The 23,364-nt window shown below is 38.8% G+C and overlaps 1 protein-coding gene across 1 annotated transcript in view; it reads left to right on the top strand.

The window, feature by feature from the left end:
* Positions 1-1,226: 1,226 nt before the first annotated feature.
* Positions 1,227-23,364, top strand: part of LOC126234959 (rab3 GTPase-activating protein catalytic subunit) — a gene marked incomplete at its 3' end in the record, with an annotated part of 492,900 nt that continues 470,762 nt past the window's right edge. Inside the window, exons 1-3 of the mRNA XM_049943698.1 lie at positions 1,227-1,601; positions 4,854-5,157; positions 16,407-16,543. Coding sequence (XP_049799655.1) covers positions 1,406-1,601; positions 4,854-5,157; positions 16,407-16,543 — 637 coding nt within the window. The remainder of the gene's footprint in view (positions 1,602-4,853; positions 5,158-16,406; positions 16,544-23,364) is intronic.

Raw genomic sequence — 23,364 nt, 5'->3', positions numbered from 1 at the left:
TTGAAGATAGGTATGTGTAGCTGAAGATGTCCTTGCTGAATTTTTTTATGGAAAAGCAAATTTATGAAAAGATTCCAGACCTTCATTTGCCACGGAAGCACTTCAACAAAGACATGTACCAAATATTAATAAGCTTCTAAAGATACTGGCCGTACTTCCTTTCACTATAGCCACAGCAGAGAGGCCATTCTCCACTTTAAAGAGAGTCGAAATATAACTGTGAAACTCAAGAAGAGATATTAGGTTTAAAGTTTATTGTCTCACTTTAAGTCATATAACAATTACTAGGTCATCAATTATTAATTTTTACAAATTCTAAAAATATGTAATGTACGCTGCTGTACCCGTTGAATTAAGTTCATGATTGTGTTTTGATCTATCAGAGAAGGCTAAATGGATTAGCACTATTGTCCATTCATCGTTCAGAATCTTTTACACCAATAGAGGTGAAAGACAACTTCGTCAAAAGAAAGAAGAAACTGGTTATGTCATTGTGGAGAAAACGCTTCTTATTGCTGGTACCTTTGTTTTACTTTTAAGTATATTAGGCCATGATGTATTTACTTATTAATTTATCTGTATAACAATATACTTTGTGTGGATGTCACCAATACTTAGTACTATGCTTCTTATATTTGGTGCTGAAACACTACTAGGAAGAACAGTTTTTAGAAACATTGATCCTCAGGCTGATTAAATATTTGCCCATTTATTCTTCTGCATGTCACGTTTTGTGAATTGCGTTGTTTCCAGAGAAACTATTCTGAGAAATAAAGCATTTGAGTTGACTGTCATATAACACGCAGCTTATAAGTGTTAAATATCGCGATTTTCTTAAAAACTGATATGCGTCGCAACTTTTCTACTACAGTGTTTTCATTTCGATTCATTTTTATCATAATGTTCAGTAGATGTAACCTGTGTTCCAGTTCTGAATACTAGCAGTCTATGAAACTTCAGCTCCTCATATTTTGAGATACTGATCTGAATGAACATCTTGTACTTGAACAGAACTGACCTCCCCTCCGACCATTCCAAGGAGAAAAAAAATTCTTGTTTTGAGATGAAGTACATACATTTTTATGTACATAAGTCGCTATCAGTAACTATTACTACTCAAAAGTACTGTGTTAAAATCCTGATTTTGCTAAAAACCCGAATCTCTGGCGTCCACCACAGTTAGACCACAGACTGTGGTTAGACTGTGCGTTCACCATGAACATGGAGGTAAGAATATTCTTACCTCCATGACCATGAAGATATCTATCGTCATTCGTCTGTATACGCCAAGTAAACGCTGGTGATATCTTTCCTGCTATTTGTCTTTGGTCGTAAACTGTCAGTCTCAGCTGTTTTGTGTTTGTTGTGCGGTTTGATCGCGTGGTGAAGCGGATTTAGTGAAGCAATGAATGAAGAAATTGACGATCAACATTTTCATTATGACTTTACGGCAGCATCGGAATGGGAGATGTTTATGTTTCGTTTAGAAGAAATCATTCGCGAATGGAAGATTCCACAACTCAAACGTGGACCTCTGTTAAAGAAAGGAGAACTCAGTACTGGTAAATGGGAAACGAAAACGGAAAACATTAATTTTGCAGGTAAATGACGTTTCACATTCCATTAGTTACAATTTCCAAATGGTGACTGACTTGCTTATCGTGTGAAACTGAATTTTCGATAAATTCACTATTGCTACATTATATTAACGTCCGTGTAAATATTAAACATAAGCTGTTAGAGAACTGTCATAAGCCTTGTGTTTTACAAAAGCGTAGTTACGTGTTTTTATGCAGTCTTATAGCTTTCTTCGGAGCCATCTCTAATCAAATTACGTAAATTCGCCCATAGTGTTCCGTAGAGCCTATCAGGTGGAATGTTTAGGGATGTAAAACGATGAATGAAAGACAAGCAAATCATGGGAACTCAATCTGAACACAATATTGATAAAGAAATATTACTGTACTCCTTAAGTAAATTAGCAAGAAAAATGCTGCTGCTTCCCCAGTTAGTTCTAAAGAGTTGCTGTATGTAGCTTGCCTGCAGTTTAATTTAATTGATTACACTGGTACTTTTCAATGAAATAATTACTCCTATCTGTAAACACTGAGTACTGTCTGCGATACAGTGCTGTGTGTTTTGCAGCTTCATAGTGAACACTGCCATATGGCAAACATAACTCTTCTATTCTTGAATCTACATATTAAAACGATTTGCAGAAAAAGTGGCTAATGAGTTGTATTTTAATTTTCTTTTGCGTTGGTATGGCTTCGCAGTTTTGTGTCAAATACGTTTGTTGTTGTGCCTGCAGAACCAGTTAAAGTTTTGTATGAATAGCTACAGTTGACAATTCATGGGCTGCATCAACGAAAATTATTTACATAATTTTTCTAGCATGCATCTTTTGTGGAAATTATACAAAATTTGTCCATGATAATTTTGTTTTGGGGAAATCTATGACAGTTTCGAATCTGAAAGTATTAATTTTGTTACCTCTAAGCATTTTTATAATTTAAATAGATTATTTGAATAGATCATAGGGATGCACTTAAGCATAGCTGTCATAAACAGACAGTATTTTACCCTGTTGTATTCGAATGATCTACCTCAAAAGTATTAACTTGCAATTTTTGGTTACTGAAAGACTTTGTGTTCTTTGATTCAAAACGTTGCTAATTTTGCACAAATGTTTGAGTACTGAAATTGTTCAGTAAACTAAATTTAAAAAGCTGAAAGTTATGTCTTTCTTCTGTGAACAATCATTTTTTTGTTTTATTTATTTTTTATATGAGGAAATAATCTACAGATTACCCCATTGTACACCATACTGTGTGCCACTGTTATGTCTATGTTCTTTTACTGAAATATGAATGCTGCTCTCTGGAATAAATGTTTTAGAACACACAAAGACCTTATTTTACTTACACGTATTTTCCTTTTCTGATTTGGGTTTTGTGTGAAATGTTAATTACTTTTTTTTTCTTATCTCGTTCTATTCTACTTCTGACTCTTTGTCGTCTCTTACTTTTTCATGAGCCCTTTTAACATTTATCTTATCCAACCACTCTTACTATTCACTTTTAATTTCATCCTTGTCTTGTTTCTTCTATTTCTATTTATGCTTCTTTAATCATGGCTTTTTCCCTTTTTCACTCTTATCTGAAACTTACTTAATTATCATTTATTTTCTAATTTGTCCTTTATTGACTTTGTTCATATTCTCTTATGTTCTCCATCCCAGTTTACACCTATTGCTTGTTCTCTGATGCCTGTATTCTGATACTGGTTGTCTTCTTTTTTGGGCATTATGAAAACATCCGATTCCACCCGTAATGTCATTAAGATGGCCGACACCCATACTTTCAGCATGTACAGTATGGTTACTATAACATCACTTACATACATATGTTAACAAAAATAAAAAGACTTGAGAATATTTCACTACAGCACAGCAATAAAATGAAACTTAACAGGACAACCTCTGGAAGTAGAGGTTTCAGAACTGGGATGAGCTAGATATACAACAATACAAAAAACAGTATCTTCACAAAACAAAAGTTATCCACAAAATGGAACCCAAAAAATTCGCAGTATATAACATAATGCTACAGATAAGAAAATCACTATATAGCACAAACAAAGCCCTTGATACTAAAAAAATTAGCACATGCAACTCCAGAATGGGTAATTGGAAAATTCCCTTCACTTATGTAGTTAAAACAAAGCCAGCAACTCCAAAACTCACACACAAAGTGAAAACTCAAAATCCCCAGATACATATGCACTTGGCCAATTAAAATAAAAAAAAGCTATACACCAAAACAAACAAGTCTTAAACAATGCATTAAAACTAATTAAACACACATAAACCAGTCCTCAGAAAGCAAAACAATATAACTCCTCAAAGATGTAAGGATGAATGATAACAGAAAATGTGTGAGTGAAACAGTCTCCCTGCTGGCCACCTAGATCTTGAACCAGGCCCCCCCATTGGATAAATCGCCAAATATTGTCAAGGTGACACCATCCTGAGTTCCTGGTCTGAGAAGATGGGACTCTAGTCAGCTGCATACTCCCATTACATATGAGACCTCATGTAGTCAGAAATCAGGCCAAACTGCTGCAAAAACCTTATGGTCATCATCATATCATTCAACCAGTGCAACTCAGAATGAATAAGTATTAAATATTTCCATTATATCCATCGCTAACAAAAGAAAGCACTATTACATTCCAGTCCATAAAAAATCGCAACACTGATCATACCTATCACCGCACAGGAACTCCCGAAACAATAAATCAGCGTACCTCACTAGCGATATGGCACACTCTTCAACCACAAATTCACATAGTGATTACACAAAGTGAAATGACTGAATACTGCACATAAGACATTCATCTTCAGACATGACCATCCACCTTAAGAGTGCGCCACTAAATACAACAACATTCCACCTACAAACATGACCCAACCCAAAAACACAGCAGCACAGTGATGTCACAAAACACAACGTACTTACATCAGGGGTCAAGGCAGACAGGTGGTATCAGATGTTTCTTTTGACCCTTTTCTGCTAAGTGTTAGCAGTTTTCTTGGTGTTGGCTTTCTTCCTTAAATCTTGTTGATTTGATTCAGTTCTGGTCTCACCTTCTGAACCTCTTGTCCCATTGTGTCTCCCTTGGCAACTTATATAATCTTTGTGCTGTCTTATCCCCACTTCTTTGTAAAAGTTTCAGTAACATTTTATGCCAAGCGGACAACTTTTATCTATCTGTGGTTTGATGGCAATAGTACCACTACTGATTAGAGCACATTTAACTCTGAGATTAGTAATGTTACTTATTCATTACAGACGTTGAATTCAGACTTACAAGACACCGCCTGCTTGTCGACTCATCTGATGATATTTCCAGTCCATTGGATGAGGAAAATGAGGAATCTAAGTCACAGGTTCTAGAAGACATCATGAGATTTGAGCATGATTTCCCACCACATTCAATGGATAATGGAACACCTCAACCACATCCTCTTGCTGTGTGGTATGGAATTAGGGATTTCCTCATTCTTTCAGCTTGGAGTGGAATATCATCATACTCAGAGAGTAAAGTGAAAATACTCTTGAGTTCCATATATGTGGCAGTAAATAACTCGAACTGGTAAGTTAGTAATTTTTATATAGATATCTTCTTAGGCACTGATAGTAGGACTTAAAATTAAAAATATAAAGGAGGTTATGCCTGAACTAATATATTTAGCTTTCACTTAAAAAATACACAAGATACTGTAAATTAAAGAACAAAAATTAAAGAAATGTAGTGAGGTGAAGAAAATTGTCAAAATAGGTGATTAAGACTCCAACATAAATAGTGAAAGACAAACGTGTTTCTAAAATATGTAGCAAAGCAGTTTCAGTAGTGATAGTCGTTCGCATGTATAACAGTATTGAACATTGCTAGCTCACTAGTTAGAAGTCATAAAAAGTTTTGCTACTCTACTTGAGTTGTGCAGGTGTGTGGGAACAGTCAAAATGGCTATCGAGCAACATTCACTCTGGGGTCAAAATTCTCCAGACATCCATGACTGGTCACCTCAAAGATACCAGATGTGTGACTAATAGCATGTGGAACTTAATTATGCATTCATTACAGTGTTAACCTTTGGAGAACACCAAAGTTTCAGTTTTTGCTAAACAGATTCAGAAAACTGAAGAAAGGTGAATAGTTATTGTCAGGTTCTCTGGTTAACTGATTTGCTGTGAGGACTTCTACGGAAATGAGGGGGTACATACAACCCTTGGCTGGGGACTGGTCAGTGCTGCCAGTCCTATGTAAATTCTAGGCGTATTCCAGTGTTCTCATTAGGCACAACAATGGAGTTATGTGTGGCACACAGGGAGCAGGGATTCTGAGTTGACCACAGAGGTCATGTGGTTGATACCAATCTCTTAAAAAAAAATCTCACCCTGAAGGTGAATTGAGTGTCAATGGAATGGATTGTGGTTGGGGTAGTCATTAGTCAATAGCCTCTGGAACGTCTGCCAATCTAATTTTCAGTAGGTTTGTTTATGTTGGACTCTGTCTAAGTCAACATGTATTTCCTGTGGTATCAGTGGACCTACTAATCCAAACAATAAAACTCGTTTTGGAGAGATTGAGTCACTGATGAGTAAAAACGTACAACCAGTTACGAGAACAAATCGAAGCTGTTCCACAGAGAAGTCATCTTAAAAGGACTTTTAAGACTGGAATATGATGTCAGGTATTGTAAAATGTAGTTTAGTCGTAAAGAAACACAATGGACCATTTGAAAAAGTTTTCACTTTTTCTGTCCAGAAAAGTTAAGACAGGCTTGCTGGGAATTTAGGAAACACTTTTAGTTGAAACAACTGTGTATCAACAAACTACTGCCCTTCTTAAAAAGAAAATACTATGGGAGGATCCTGTTGTGTAGAGCTACATACACTATGTTATCAAAAGTATCTGGACACCTGGCTGAAAATGACTTAAGAGTTCATGGCGCTCTCCATCGATAATGCCGGAATTCAGTATGGTGTTGGCCCACCCTTAACCTTGATGACAGCTTCCACTCTTACAGACATACGTTCAAACAGGTACTGGAAGGTTTCTTGGGGAATGGTAGCCCATTCTTTATGGAGTGCTGCACTGAGGAGAGGTATCGATGTCAGTTGGTGAGGCCTGGCATGAAGTCAGCATTGCAAAACATCCCCACGGTGTTCTATAGGATTCAGGTCAGGACTCTGTGCAGGGCAGTCCATTCCAAGGATGTTATTGTCATGTAACCACTCAGCCACAGGCCATGCATTATGAGCAGGTGCTCGATCGGGTTGAATGATGCAGTCACCATCGCCGAGTTGCTCTTCAACAGTGGGAAGCAAGAAGGTGCTTAAAACATCAATGTAGGCCTGTGCTGCAATAGTGCCATGCAAAACAAGGGGTGTAAACCCCCTCCATGAAAAACATGACCACACCATAACAGCACTGCCTCCTAATTTTACTGTTGGCACCACACATGCTGGCATATGACGTTCACCAGGCATTCGCCAAACCCACACCTTGACATCAGATAGTCATGTTGTGTATCGTGATTCGTCACTCCACACAACATTTTTCCACTGTTCAATTGTCCAATGTTTATGGTCCTTACAGCAGGTGAGGCAGCATTTTGCATTTACTGGCATGATGTGTGGTTTATGAGTAGCTGCACGACCATGAAATCCAAGTTTTTTCACCTCCTCCCTCGGTAACTGAGTGGTCAGTGCGACATAATGTCAAGCCTAAGGGCCTGGGTTTGATGCCCAGCTGGGTTGGAGATTTTCTCCGTTCAGGGAGTGGGTGTTATGTTGTCCTAATCATCATCATTTCATCCCCATCGACTCGCAAGTCACCAAAGCGGCATGAAATCGAAAGGCTTGCACCTGACAAACAGTCTATCCGACGGGAGGCCCTAGTCACATGACATTACATTTACACCTCCTGCCTAACTGTCATAGTGCTTGCAGTGGACACTGATGCAGTTAGGAATTCCTGTGTGATGGTCTGGATAGATGTTTGCCTATTACACATTACGACCCTCTTCGACTGTCGGCGGTCTCTGTCAGTCAACAGACGAAGTTGGCCTGTATGCTTTTGTGCTGTATGTGTCCCTTCGCATTTCCACTTCACTATCACATCAGAAACAGTGGACCTAGGGATGTTTTGGAGTGTGGAAATCTCGCGTACAGACATATGACACAAGTGACACCCAATCACCTGACCACATTCGAAGTTTGTGAGTTCTGCGGAGCACCCCATTTGGCTCTCTCATGATGTCTTAATGACTGCTGAGGTCGTTGATATGGAGTACCTGGCAGTAGGTAGCAGCACAATGTACCTAATATGAAAAACATATGTTTTTGGAGTAATGGAAATGAGCGTTTGGCGTCATTGGCCGGGAGGATCCTTGCAGGGCAAGTCCGGCCGCCTTGGTGCAGATCTTATCACATTTGACGCCACATTGGGCGACCTGGGTGCCAGATGGGGATGAAATTATGATGAAGACAGTGCAACACCCAGTCCCTGAGCAGAGAAAATTTCCGACCCAGCCCGGAATCGAACCCGGGCCTGTAGAACAGCAATCCGTCACACTGACCACTCAGCTATCGGGGCGGACTGTTTTTGGAGTGACCGGATACTTTGATCACACGGTGTATCATCACCAGTTTTAACAAAGATGATGTATCATGCAAAGATTTTATACACAGCCCAACACCGGAAGCAGGAGCAGGAAGGAAAAGTAGAATTGAAGATGTGCAACATTACGAAATGAATGAGCAGGAAGAAACAGTGGCTTTCATGTCTATCTTAGACAGTGTAACATTGCCTGAGTACTTTAAAACAGAATTCATCAATTTAAGGATATATCCTGGATCCCATGCATTGCAACTGTTGGCAATGGTGTGGACACACGTCATTTCCACATGGAGACAAAGCTGTGTGTGAAAAATGTGACTGATATGTACACAAGTTGTAAATGTTATGCGCCTTCCTTCCTCTTTCTATCAGTTACTCTGGTGATATGCACCTTCCTTCCACTTTCTATCAGTTACTCTGGTGACCACACACAATGGGATGATAACTCTCCTGTGTTTACTAAGGAGAGGAAAAATTCAAAATGTGAATGTTACCTAATGATAAGGAAACACTGAAGCTAGAAAGGCAGTTATGCAGCTCCCAGTGTTTGCTATATCAGTTGTGTCTACCAGCCACAAAACCCTCACAAAATTACTGGCTGCGACAGGTACATAGTGATACTGCCACAAATACTACCTGCACAGGCAAAGCAGGGTTCACAATTCTCAGTGAGAAGTTTCAGGTACCATCAGTAAAACAACAGACAGTGTGAAGTAATGATATGCACTCTAGTGACATCCTGCCAGTGGAAGGTAACCTGAAAAAGTAGTACCTGAAAGGAGACAATCCAAATGAGTGCTGAGCAGAGATAATTTGACACTTTACAGCCACCAGCATTGAGACAGCATACAGAAAATGATGGGTAACATTGTCAATTGATTCACCAAACTATTGAAGCATTTCTGTCAATATAGTAGGATCACATAAAAAGGTAACCTGCCCTGTGGTGGCCTGAGGAATGCCCAACTGATAAACCTTTGCAAAATTTACATTTACCCCATTAGCAAAAACTGTGGTACCCTTATTATATACCATTATCAGACTTCTTGCCACTATAGCAGAACAAACCATACAAAAAATTATGTGCTTTGGAGAGATCTTTAATGTGCTGTCATTGAAACTGCATATTTTTGGAATACACAAGTATATATACAAAATCCACCAAATATGGCATGATAGCTTCAGAAACTGTGAAAATGAGACTGCACTGCATGATGATGTTGTTTTGTTAATCAACCGCGTCACAGGATATGTGACCTCGTCAGTCAGTCACAGCACAGAATCAGAGCACTTGACATGTGATGTAATCAGCCAATCACATTGTCACTGTCCGAACACACGATCGACAAAGGAACATTAAGCATGAAACAGGAATAAAGTAGGTGGCCTGAAGTAATGTACAGAGTGTACAGTAAAAAGCAAAGTGATGCTATCACATGCCTTTAATGGTGAGGAAAGTGAAGGCACCAGTTTCTCCCTGAAAGGCACAGAATTGTAATTGCCAGTCATGCTTGCAGCAGTGTTTGAAAAAACCACCGTATTACATTTCCACAGGGTGTGTAAAGTTTACCCACCTCAATTATGAAATATTTCTTTCAAGTGATATGCTTGGTGGAATATGTTTTGAGGTAGATAACCCACGAAATGTTTGATCTTTCTACCATATTATGGTATTGCATCTCTGACTCCTGCCACATACTCTCCACATGGTTATGAACAGAATGATCATTAGAATCTACAAATTTCACACTATGGTTCACTGTAAGGTGCTGAAAACCTTTAGTACCTAAAATGTTGTACAAGCTGAAGCAGTCACTAACCGGGAGGATCTTTTCTTTGATTTTTCTAATGAAGACTTCCTTAGTCCAAAATTCATTTTTTTTACCTTTGTTGAATCCCACCAAGCACCCAGTTTCCACAGATTTTATGGCCTGTACTGTTTTTCCTGTACCCAAATTTTGCTTTGTCTATTTCAGTGACTTTTGCTGGTTCCCTAACTGTTGAGAATTGTTTATCACCCACTTGAGACACGTTTCCTGATAGAAGGACAAGAAGTCAGTTATCATATGTGTAGACATACTGAAATTTGTTACAAGTCTCGCCATCTTTGGAGAGCACATTGAGTCCCACATGGTACAGAAATTGGAGATTTTTCAAACTATCATTGGTGAATCACTGAACCAAGTACCGATCTCAGCACTCTGCTTGAACATGCATTGCACATTGATCATGTGACTACCCATCTGTACCTTCTATAAGTGCCAACAATGGAATGAATCCTGATTTGGCAAAAAAAATTGTTGGAATTTGGCATTTTGGGCAATCCACACTGCCTGGCAAAACATGAACCACCATCCATAACATGGCTTGATTCATTCTTTAAAATACCACCTCTCCCAGAAAACATCCATTGCACTCCATTCTCAGATTGAACTACAACTAGGTGAAAGATACTTACTTTCAAATGGGATCAAATTTCGCAATATGTCTCGGTGCTGATACGGTATCGACACTGGTCGAACAATATTATTACATGTCAATCGTTAGAGGGAATGTTAAGGATATGCTAAAAACTAGCCACAACGAGCTATAGCTGCTTAAAAGTTGACAGTTTTGGGAAATTGGAAATTTATAATTAAGTTTGTAAGAAACAATTGGCTTCACCAACAGAAGCTGTGCTCCTGGTTTCCTACCTGAACACACCCTCGGAGATAGTGATGCATTTGGGAAAATAGCTGAATATTGGTGACAAGCAGACTTATACATTGCACTGCTGTACTCCAACTCACAACCAGACTGTTGCCTTCCAACATAACCTAAACCTTGGGCTATGGTACAGATCAGTCTGTCACCAAAACTAAATTTTTTGCTTTCATGTTGGTTGCCTTTGGAAGCCATGACCTAATTGGAGAACAATAGCCACATTCTTGTGATAATGAATAATATAAATGTCACTGCTTTACTCACAGCAGTTTAAGTTGTACTGTTACATCACAGCTTATACCCTCAGAAATCATGATTTTGAAATTGCGACTTATTCAGAAAACAGTCAAATATTTCTCACAACCAAGAGGAGAAATGTCGATCCTTCACTTGCAGCAATTTAAGCTGTGCTCTTACATCCCATTCTAACCACATCCATCAGAAGAAAGATAAAGCAGCATATATCTGTGACAACTAAAATTATATGTGAAGGCATAGTTCTGTTTATTCTTGTCCTACATGCATATTAATTCATTTGGTGGTAATGAAAAAACCTTATTGTAATTGGTTCACTAGATCATGTATCCTGTGCACACAGTGATGGCTGACTGTAGCAAATGGAGCAACCATTATCCTAATTTCAGTGTTTCAGAAACTAACATGCTGTATTTGGTGTTGTTGTTGTTGTTGTTGTTGTTGTTGTCTTCAGTCCTGAGACTGGTTTGATGCAGCTCTCCATGCTACTCTATCCTATGCAAGCTTTTTCATCTCCCAGTACCTACTGCAGCCTACATCCTTCTGAATCTACTTAGTGCATTCATCTCTTGGTCTCCCTCTACGATTTTTACCCTCCACACTGCCCTCCAATGCTAAATTTGTGATCCCTTTTTGCCTCAGAACATGTCTTACCAACCAGTCCCTTCTTCTTGTCAAGTTGTGCCACAAACTCCTCTTCTCCCCAATTCTATTCAATACCTCCTCATTAGTTATGTGATCTACCCATCTAATCTTCAGCATTCTTCTGTAGCACCACATTTCAAAAGCTTCTATCCTCTTCTTGTCCAAACTATTTATCGTCCATGTTTCACTTCCATACATGGCTACACTCCATACACATACTTTCAGAAACGTCTTCCTGACACTTAAATCTGTACTCGATGTTAACAAATTTCTCTTCTCCAGAAACGCTTTCCTTGCCATTGCCAGTCTACATTTTATATCCTCTCTTACTTCGACCATCATCAGTTATTTTGCTCCCCAAGTAGCAAAACTCCTTTACTACTTTAAGTGTCTCATTTCCTACTCTAATTCCTCAGCATCACCCGACTTAATTCGACTACATTCCATTATCCTCGTTTTGCTTTTGTTGATGTTCATCTTATATCCTCCTTTCAAGACACTGTCCATTCCGTTCAACTGCTCTTCCAAGTCCTTTGCTGTCTCTGACAGAATTACGATGTCATTGGCGAACCTCAAAGTTTTTATTTCTTCTCCATGGATTTTAATACCTACTCCGAATTTTTCTTTTCTTTCCTTTACTGCTTGCTCAATATACAGATTGAATAACATTGGGGAGAGGCTACAACCCTGTCTCACTCCCTTCCCAACCGCTTGGTAGATACTGTATTTATGCTTGTATAGTCCAAAAACGTGCAGTTTCAATGACACAACACTCCAAAAACCTCACCAAAACCTGTTGTTTGCAATACAGTTTATTGTGCTACAATAGCAGGCAGTCCGGCAACAGTATATAAAAATTTTATCAAAAGTTTCAGTCTGTTGAATTGCAAGAGCAGAAGTCCAATGTGTCAGAGGAAACAAGGAAGGTTTCACTCAGCTATAACTGACTGGCAATCAATAAAGAGGATTTTACATAAGTGCAGTACACTTCCTTTCTTGGCTATTTTGGGAAATAGTGTCTTGCTGGGTAACTTTGGAAATGTATATATTATTACCAGCCAAGAGAGATGAGTTGAGTTGCTTCTGCAACAATGAGGAACAACATAGTTACCCGTGTTCTGTGTGGAAGCTGGAATCTTCTCTACTATGGCTCAAGAAACTACTCCATGACCATACTAAATTCATTTTGCCATGTTGGGCCACCTCTTCTGTGGCACTAAGGACGTACTCCCCAATTATTGTAATGAAATCTAGTTTCACAAACTATATTCTAACATCTGGGAGGGTGAATAATGATTCCTCTAGGGATAAGACTGTTACGGATTGTACAGGTCCAAAAAAACTCTTGAGCATCATTCTCAACAGCTGCAAATCAAAAAAAAAAAAAAAAAAAAAAAAAAACCTCCTGAGCCACTTCTTTTGCATACAGAAAGATGTATATTGAGTCATTATTATTCCACTCCTGATTACTTAATCCTACTGGCTGCACTTATAAAAAAAATGTTCTCTATGTCAGAGTTATTTAGCTGATGTGTTCTTTACGTGGAAAAGGCAAAATCACTGGCTGCTATAACATCCCTTTACAACTTATCAATAATTGTGGGTCAGTATGTTGCTGCTGATTCTTATTCAGTGCTTCCTCTGTGAGCATTACTTCTACTAATGCATCAGAAATGTACTATCATACAGTTGGTGCTGCATACAAGTGCCCCACTTCTCCATTGTTTCACTAAACTGAGTGAAAATCTAAGAGTATTGCTCCCATTTAATTCTCACACCACTGCACTATTGTCATCAGTTGAAACTGATATAAAGCTCCATGCTCAAAGGAAACCCTATCAGATTCATTACCAAATTTTCAGCTACATATGATCTACTGTAGACCCTTTGAACAAAAACCATACCCAGTAGTTGGAAGAAAGCACAATCTATGTCCATCTGCAAGAAGGGTAGCAGAAGTGATCCAAAAAACTACCATGTAATCGTCCTGGACGTCTGTTTGTTGTAGACTCTTAGAACACAATCTGAACTCAAATGTAATAAGGTATCTTGAACAGAATCATCTCCTCCATGCCACCAGTATGGATTCTAAAAATGTGTGAAACCCAACTTGCACATTTCAAGCATGACATCCAAGAAGCTATGGGCCATAGTAGTCAGGTAGATGCAGCATTTCTTGATTTCCAAAAAGAATGACTCAGTACCACATCTGCACTTATTACTGGAAGTACAGTCTTCTGGCCTAGTGAGTGAATTTGTGACTATTGAGAATTTTTTGGTGAGGAGGCTGCAGCATATTATATTGGAAGTAGAGCATTTGACAGATGTTCTACGTTAATGATCTTGCCAACAATACATGTATAGTAATCTCAGACTTTTTGGAGATGATAAGGTTATCCATAATCAAGTAATGTCTGAAAAATAATAGCGTATCTTGATAACATTTCAAAGTGGTGGAGGGTTTGGCATCTAGCTTTAAATGTTCATAAACATAAAATTCACTTCACAAAATAAACATTGTATTCTGTGAGTACAGTACCAATGAGTCATAGTTTGATTCGGTCAACTCCTACAAATATCTTGATGTAACAATTTGTAGGGACTTAAAGTGGAACAATCACAAAGGCTGTCTTGGGTAAACCAGGTAGCAGACTTTGGTTAATAGGTAGAATACTAGGGGAAATGGAGTCAGTCTACAAAGCAGATCACTTACAAAATGCTCATGCTCCCCATCATACAATAATGCTCAAGTGTGTGGGACACATACTAAGTAGGACTAACAGGACATACTGAACATTAACAAAGTAGGGCAGTGTGAATAGTCACAGGTTTTCTTGACCCACGAGAGGCTGTCACAGAACTGATGAAGAAAATGAACTGGCAGGCACTTGAATACAGTTTCATACTAACCCAAAAGAGCATGCTAACAAAGTTTCAACAACTAGCTTTAAGTGATACATTGCTAACTTGACCACAAATTCAGTATAGAATCTGACTGGGACTCTGCACTTTGTTCAGTTTTAGTGATTTAACTTGTTTCTCAACATCAGTGATACTAACACCTGTATCACAAACCTTCAAAGTGGTGCAAGAATTAAATTATAGCAATACTATTGAATCTGCCTTTGTAAAGGAATATTTGAAAATGGAGTTAAGCATTTCTGCTTCTGCTTTTGCATTGCTGCCATTGATTTCATTTTCCTTCTCCTCTATGACTGTCTCGAAACTAACATTAATGCCACTGACAGCTTTTGTATATTAACAGAATTTCTGTGGGTCATGTGAGAGATCTTTCAATAACCTTTTTCTGAGGTAGTTATTGAAGGCTTCATGCTTAGCCCTTTTGACAGCCAAACATGTTTCATTTAGCATATCTCTGTCTATAGTCCTGTTCTTTGTCTTACACCCATTGTGCCGTAGTTGCTGGTACTTCAGAAATTTGTTTACAGTAATGGTGTACTGTTGAGGTGTGTCTCCTGTCATGAATTGTTTCACTAGGTACTTATCTACCAATGTTTAATCATCTATTTTTAAATACTTTCAGAAATAACCTTCCAACCCATAAGTTTATGTTAGATGTTCACAATCCTATCTTTTCCAGAAAAGTTTTTCTTCTTGTTGCAGGTTCACATTTTATGTGCTCTTCACTTCTGCCATTGTCATTCCCCAAATAGCAAAAATCATTTATTATTTTTAGTGCCTCATTTTTTAATCGAATTTCCTTGGCCCCTCTTGATTTAATTCGTCTTCACTCAGTTGTTTTATTTTGTTGATATTCATTTTCTAACGTCATTTTAAGATACTATCAGTCCGTTTAACTGATCTTCATTTCTCTGGCGCAGCTGATAGAATACACAATGTCTTAGGAAAAACTCAAAAGATTTTATTTCTTCTATCTGAATTGTAATTAACATCCCAAATCTTTTCCTTTCTTTGCTCTACTACTCCTTTAGTGTACAGAATTATAAGATGGGTGATAAACTACTTTGTATCTCATTCATCTCTTCACTGCTGCCTCCTTTCAACATCCTTTGAGTTGTATAACTGTAGTCTGGTTTCTGTAAAAGTGCTAGACAACCTCTCATTCCTTACTATCTGAACCTCTTATTCCCTATTATGTGTAGAATTTCAAAGGATGAACTTCAGTCAATATACTAAAAATATTTCTCTAAATCTGCAATTGTTATAATGTAAATTTACCTTTTTTCGGGTTATTAGATGAGTTGTTCAGTGTATAAGTTTTGGGAGTCAATATTACGTCACATGTTCCCATATTAAGCGAATGTCATCTACTCCAGGTGCCTTGTTTCTGTTACATCCTACTTGAAATGGCTTTTAGTCTCCAATGTATTTAGTACTAAGTTTCATAAAAATAAGATTGGGGGGGGGGGGGGGGACAGGTGTTGAGGAGGAGGAAGAGATTTTTAATATGGCAAACATATTTTAGTCAAACAATGGAAAGTCCAGGATAGAACAACAATATGGAAAGAATAGATTGCTAGACATCACATTTAACATGGCCTCTATGTGGTCAATAGAAACATATTTTAGTGTTGCAATCTGTAGTTTAATTGATATGTGTTTTGTATTTTAATCAGGTCCTTTTTTTCCAGCCCAATTCCGTTATTCGTACAAGTGCATGAAACTACAGAACATTATTACCTTGGTGTATGTGAAGCTAGGGGTCTGCGCACTGAATTTGAGATGATTCACCTGAAGCGAACACCACCTCACTGCAAATATCTTACAGGCAAGAATGACTTTTTTTTGTTTATTACTTTTTAAAGTTGCAGAATTTTATTACTTTTTGTGTATTATCTATTGCATCTTAGTTGAAATGTATTTGACAGATATGAACTACTATTCAGAATAAAGTTCAGAACATTGCCCCCCAGCTAAGATTATTGAATTGAAGATCATAATGGTTTTTGAATGTAAATTAATTAATATGAATGCAAATGAATAGAATCTGTTGTGTGGTGTTATTAGTTTTAATATCTCCTTGTTTTCGAAGATGGAAACACTGTTTAAAAATTAGGACAAGTGACCACTTGTGAAAATGTGAGTGGTGGTTGTTGCATGGATGCACTTAAAGATTAAATAACCTAACTATCTTTTGGCATGATTGATGCCTCTTAGCAGCAGTGACAAAAATCCAAATACTCCTCTCTTACAAACTGTGTTCTTCTACTCTATCTAATTTGATTATTTTATTCAGCATTGATACAATGCAGGGCTTTATATTCCTAGAATCTTTTGTGAAAACTGTGTTTCATAACTTAAGAGACCCTTCACAAAATTTTTCACGTTTTTCATGAATCAGTCCGGTGGACTATGCTGTATCACCGCTTTTCTGTGCACTTTTCTACAGGATTGCCAGAATAGTGAAATGAGCATGATTCCTGTGGAGACCAGTAAGTGAACAGTAAATATACAGGTATTGAACATGCAGTTTCATAAGAATATTTCTCATACAAAACACACAGCCCACATTAAACTAAAACATCCTTCCTCCTCTGTCATTGCTCTTCCGTGACACAGAATGTCCTGTGAATTTCTTGATTTTCTCCTTTTGTTCTGCGCTTTTTGTTGAAGTCTCTTTACTAAAAATACTACTTGCACCTTGTCTGAGTTTTGTGTTGATTTTTCATTTGCAAATGCAATTTTCATCTTCAGTTTTAACTGTATAATTTTATCACTGATGGAGGAGCATGCAATGATAAGCATCTATAGATGTTGGAAAATTAATTTGTTTCTATATTCACTGACAAGTCTAGAGAAAATAAATTTTATCTACATTATTTTTGATATATAAATCAAATTTTAACCATTACATTTCAGAGGTCCCAACAATCTCCAGGTTTCACTTTTCCTTTTCTTCTTCAGTCATTTCATTTTTAATCATTTCAGTTGAATTAGATTCACAGCAATGAAATGAGTGGATAGGTAGGAATGAAATTAGTAAAGATGTTGATTTGAAACGAGATCTTTGAAAATTGATTAGAAGTACTGAACCTGGAATGTAATAAACATGTGATTAGTACTGAAAATGTGAGCCAGACCAGAACCTGGATCTCGGCACATCTCCAGGTCTGACTTAAGTTTTCATTGTAACTGATTTTGCCTCCTATTACTTCAAACACTATAACCAGAGGCACAAGGCATATGGTAATAGTGTACCACCTTCATCAAATCCATACCCATAGGGTACTTTTACGTTGCAGCGTTGCTACTGTCATGTCGCTGCTCGCTAGGGGCATTTGTCCTGCTAGCTGAGTGCATTACATGCAGAGGTGTGAAGTTAAAATGATGATGTCCACATCATCTGATGACAGTGACTTGTTTGTAACAAAACTGTGGTTATTTGCAAGGTGGTGTGGAGTGTATCATATGCATCTGAATGTCACAACAGTATTCTGAGAAGGAAAGTTGTTACTCACCATACGGCGGAGGTGCAGAGTCACAGGTAGGCATGGCACAACAAAAAGATTTTCACACTTAAAGCCTTCGGCCAATGCCTATCTGCAACTCAGCATCTCCGCTATATGGTGAGTAGCAACTTTCCTTCTCAGAATATTGTTACATTCCACCCTGGATTCTTCATTGTTTGAATACCACAACAAACTTTTCAATATATTTTAAATTCTATTGACCTTCAATTTCTACAAATAAGCAGCTGCTAGTCACAATGATGTAAAACTTTGTTTGTTACTTTCATGTTTAATGGATCATTTTGCATGATAAATCTTAAGGATGTGGAATGAATCATTTTAAATTCACATCACAGATTAATTTGTACATGCGGCTATGTTCTAGACATTTCTAATGTTTTGTTACAAAAAGTAAAAAAAGATATACGAATCTGAGTTGGTAATTCTTGACCATCAACTTTTACACATCTCAGTAACAGAAATTCTTTTACAGGGTGGAAGGAGTTATCAAGCAGAAACTTTCTCAGTTTGTTTTCAAACTATACTGTGATGTCTCTCAGATATTTTATATCACTGGATAAGTGACCAGAAATTTTTGTTTCAGCATTGTGCACCCCTTTTTGTTCTAAAGACAACGTTAGTGTGAAGCAATGAATGCGATTTTTCCTTCTGGTATTGTAATTTTGTACATCATTGTTCCCTTTGAACTTTAGTGGATTATTTACAACAAACTTCATGAGGGAATAAATACACTGTGATGCAGTAGTCACAGTGCCCAACCCCTTAAACAGGTGTCTATAAGACGATCATGGGTGAACACCAATAAGCCTGGGGAAACCCCATATGTGATTTCTCACTAGTCAGAATTATGTCTTCAGACTATATTGATTGAATTACTAAGTACAATTTTCTGCATTCTTTTGGCTAGACATGACATTATTCATTGGTTGGCTATATCATCAATCCCATAAAACTTCAATATCCAGGAGAATACTATGATTCACACAGTCATGATAGATGAAAAAGGAGCTTTTTTTTTGACCACCTCCTTGCCCCACAACCTCCTGACACTGTGCCTGTTGGCATTCTGGTCCCTCCACACTCCATCAGACAGCATTTTTTTAGATTAGATTAGATTAGATTTACTTTCATTCCAATTGATCCGTAGTGAGGAGGTCCTCCAGGATGTGGAACATGTCAGAAAAACAACAATACATGACAAATATTTACAACTAAAACAAATAAGCTAATGTACCATTCCACAGGTCCCAAGTGGAATGATCGTCATTTTTTAATGAACACTAAGAGTCATTTTACAAATACTAATGCACTGAAATTAAAATAAAAATGTTTTTTATTTATTTATAAGGTAATACAACTACTGTAATACTTATTTACAATGAATATCTTTTGCGTGTGAGTTTTGTATAGGAAGTGTAATTTCAAGTTTTAGTTACTGTAATCGTAAATTCAGGCAGATCTTATGTAAATTGCGTGTGAGTTTCGTATAGGAGGTGTAATTTCGAGTTTTAGTTACTGTAATCATAAATTCAGGCAGATTGTAGTGCAGTCGTTAGGCATTTGTACAGGTTAGTTCATACATTCTTTGCGTGTTTACCTTGCGTTATCTAGGCATGGACTCGTGTTTCAGTAACTGTTGTTCAGCATCGATTAGAATGGACAGGGACTGTGATTGCTGTGTTCGGATGTGAGCTGAGTTGGCATCTCTTTGCTCAAAGCTGCAGGCGGCACTGACTTGGGTCGCGCAGCTTGAGGCTGTTGCCAATGGGCATCACTGTGGGGAGCCGGACTTGGGTATCACGGGGATGTCAACCTCGTCCCGTCTGTCCCCAGATCGGTCTGCCGCTGTGGTTGCCCCGGTTGCTGCCCGCAGTGGGGCTGAGCCCTCACCTGTGGTTGATTGGGAGGTCGTTCCAAGGTGTGGCAGGCAGCGAAAGATGTCCCCAGAGGCTGATCAGAAAGCCTCCCGGTACGTCTGACAAACAGGTTTCAGGTACTGTCTCTGGCTGAGCCAGATGCAGCTGCCTGCCCTGTTTCAGAGGATGATTCTCAGCCTTCAAGGTCCGGGCAATTGCAGAGGGTGCGTTTATTGGTAGTTGGGAGCTCTAATGTTAGGTGCGTAATGGGGCCCCTTAGGGATATGGCGGCTAAGGAGGGGAAGAAATCCAGTGTGCACTCCATGTGGAGTCATTCCTGATGTGGAAAGGGTCCTTCCGGATGCCATGAAGAGCACGGGGTGCAGACAGCTGCAGGTGGTGGCACATGTCGGCACTAATGACGTGTGTTGCTTTGGATCTGAGGAAATTCTCTCTGGATTCCAGCAGCTATCTGATTTGGTGAAGGCTGCCGGTCTTGCTTACGAGATGAAGGCAGAGCTCACCATCTGCAACATCGTTGACAGAACCGATTGCGGACCTTTGGTGCAGAGCCGGGTGGAGGGTCTGAATCAGAGACTCAGATGGTTTTGCGACCGTGTTGGCTGCAGATTTCTTGACTTGCGCCATAGGGTGGTTGGGTTTTGGGTTTCGCTGAATAGGTCAGGAGTTCACTACACTCAGCTGGCGGCTACATGGGTAGCGGAGGCTGCGTGGCATGGACTGGGCGGTTTTTTAGGTTAGAAGACCTCGGGAAAGTACAGGGTGGGCTGCAATCTCAAAGGGTGCATGGCAAATACAGAACGTGCTTGGATCAAGGAACAGTTGGAATTGTAGTTGTAAATTGTTGTTGTAGTGCTGGGAAAGTCCCTGAGCTTCAAGCACTAATAGAAAGCACAGAAGCTGAAATCCTTATAGGTACAGGAAGCTGGCTACAGCCTGAAATAAGTTCTGCAGAAATTTTTACGAAGTTTCAGATGGTGTTCAGGAAATATAGATTAGGCAGAATTGGTGGTGGAGTGTTTGTGTCTGTCAGTAGTGGTTTATCTTGTAGTGAAGTCGAAGTAGATACTACGTGCGAATTTGTATGGGTGGAGGTTATACTTAACAGCCGAACTAAGTTAATAATTGGCTCCTTCTACCAACCCCCAGACTCCGATGATATAGTTGCTGAACAGTTCAGAGAAAATTTGAGTCTTGTAACAAATAAATACCCCACTCATACAGTTATAGTTGGTGGGTACTTCAACCTTCCCTCGATATGTTGGCAAAAATACTTGTTCAAAACCGGTGGTAGGTAGAAAACATCTTCCGAGATTGTCCTAAATGCTTTCTCCGAAAATTATTTGGAGCAGTTAGTCCAAGAACCCACGTGAATTGTAAATGGTTGCGAAAACACACTTGACCTCTTAGCCACAACAATCGAGAGCTAATAGAGAGCATCATGACTGATACAGGGATTAGTGATCACGAGGTCGTTTTAGCTAGGCTCAATACCGTTTCTTTCAAATCCACCAGAAACAAACACAAAATAATTTTATTTAAAAAAGCGGATACAGTGTCACTAGAAGCCTTCCTAAGAGACAATCTCCATTCCTTCCGAACTGACTATGCAAATGTAGATGAGATGTGGCTCAAATTCAAAAATATAGTAGCAACAGCAATTGAGAGATTCATACCTCATAAATTGGTAAGAGATGGAACTGATCCCCCATGGTACACAAAACAGGTCCGAACGCTGTTTCAGAGGCAACGGAAAAAGCATGTGAAGTTCAGAAAAACGCGAAATCCCGAGGATTGGCTAAAATTTACAGACGCGCGAAATTTGACACCGACTTCAATGTGAGATGCCTTTAATAGGTTCCACAATGAAACATTGTCTCGAAATTTGGTAGAAAATCCGAAGAAATTCTGGTCGTATGTAAAGTACACAAGTGGCAAGACGCAGTCAATACCTTCGCCGCGCAGTGCCGATGGTACTGTTACCGACGACTGTGCCGCTAAAGCGGGGTTATTGAATGCAGATTTCCGAAATTCCTTCACCAGGGAGACAAATGGAATATTCCAGAATTTGAAACACGAACAGCTGCTAGCATGAGTTTCTTAGACGTAGATACCTTATGGGTTGCGAAGCAACTCAAATCACTTGATACAGGTAAGTCTTCAGGTCCAGATTGTATACCGATTAGGTTCCTTTCAGATTACGCTGTTACAATAGCTCCCTACTTAGCAATCATATACAACCGCTCGCTCACCGATAGATCTGTACCTACAGATTGGAAAATTGCGCAGGTCGCACCAGTGTTTAAGAAGGGTAGTAGGAGTAATCCATCGAACTACAGACCTATATCATTGACGTCAGTTTGCAGTAGGGTTTTGAAGCATATACTGTATTCAAACATTATGAATCACCTCGAAGGGAACGATCTATTGATACGTAATCAGCATGGTTTCAGAAAACATCGTTCTTGTGCAACACAGCTAGCTCTTTATTTGCACGAAGTAATGGCCGCTATCGACGGGATCTCAAGTTGATTCCGTATTTCTAGATTACCAGAAAGCTTTTGACACCATCCCTCACAAGCGACTTCTAATCAAGCTGCGGGCCTATGGGGTATCATCTCAGTTGTGCGACTGGATTCGTGATTTCTTGTCAGGAAGGTCACAGTTCATAGTAATAGACGGCAAATAATCGAGTAAAACTTAAGTGATATCAGGTGTTCCCCAGGGAAGCATCCTGGGACCACTGCTGTTCCTGATCTATATAAATGACCTGGGTGACAATCTGAGCAGTTATCTTAGGTTGTTCGCAGATGATGCTGTAATTTACTGTCTAGTAAGGTCATCCGAAGACCAGTATCAGTTGCAAAGCAATTTAGAAAAGATTGCTGTATGGTGTGGCAGGTGGCAGTAGACACTGCTTCCCTTTCATGCCCCTTCAACTCTTATAACTACCATTTGGTTTCTATACGAATTGTAAATAGCCTTTCGCTCCCTGTATTTTACCCCTGCCACCTTCAGAATTTGAAAGAGAGTATTCCAGTCAACATTGTCAAAAGCTTTCTCTAAGTCTACAAATGCTAGAAACGTAGGTTTGCCTTTCCTTAATCTAGCTTCTAAGATAAGTCGTAGGGTCAGTATTGTCTCACGTGTTCCAATATTTCTACGGAATCCAAACTGATCTTCCCCTAGGTCAGCTTCTACTAGTTTTTCCATTCGTCTGTAAAGAATTTGCGTTAGCATTT

The sequence above is a fragment of the Schistocerca nitens genome, chromosome 2 (assembly GCF_023898315.1).
Source record: "Schistocerca nitens isolate TAMUIC-IGC-003100 chromosome 2, iqSchNite1.1, whole genome shotgun sequence".
In the NCBI taxonomy this organism is placed as follows: Eukaryota; Metazoa; Arthropoda; class Insecta; order Orthoptera; family Acrididae; genus Schistocerca; species Schistocerca nitens.
The sequence above is the reverse complement of the archived record's forward strand: the minus strand, read 5'-3'. Positions and strand labels throughout refer to the sequence as shown.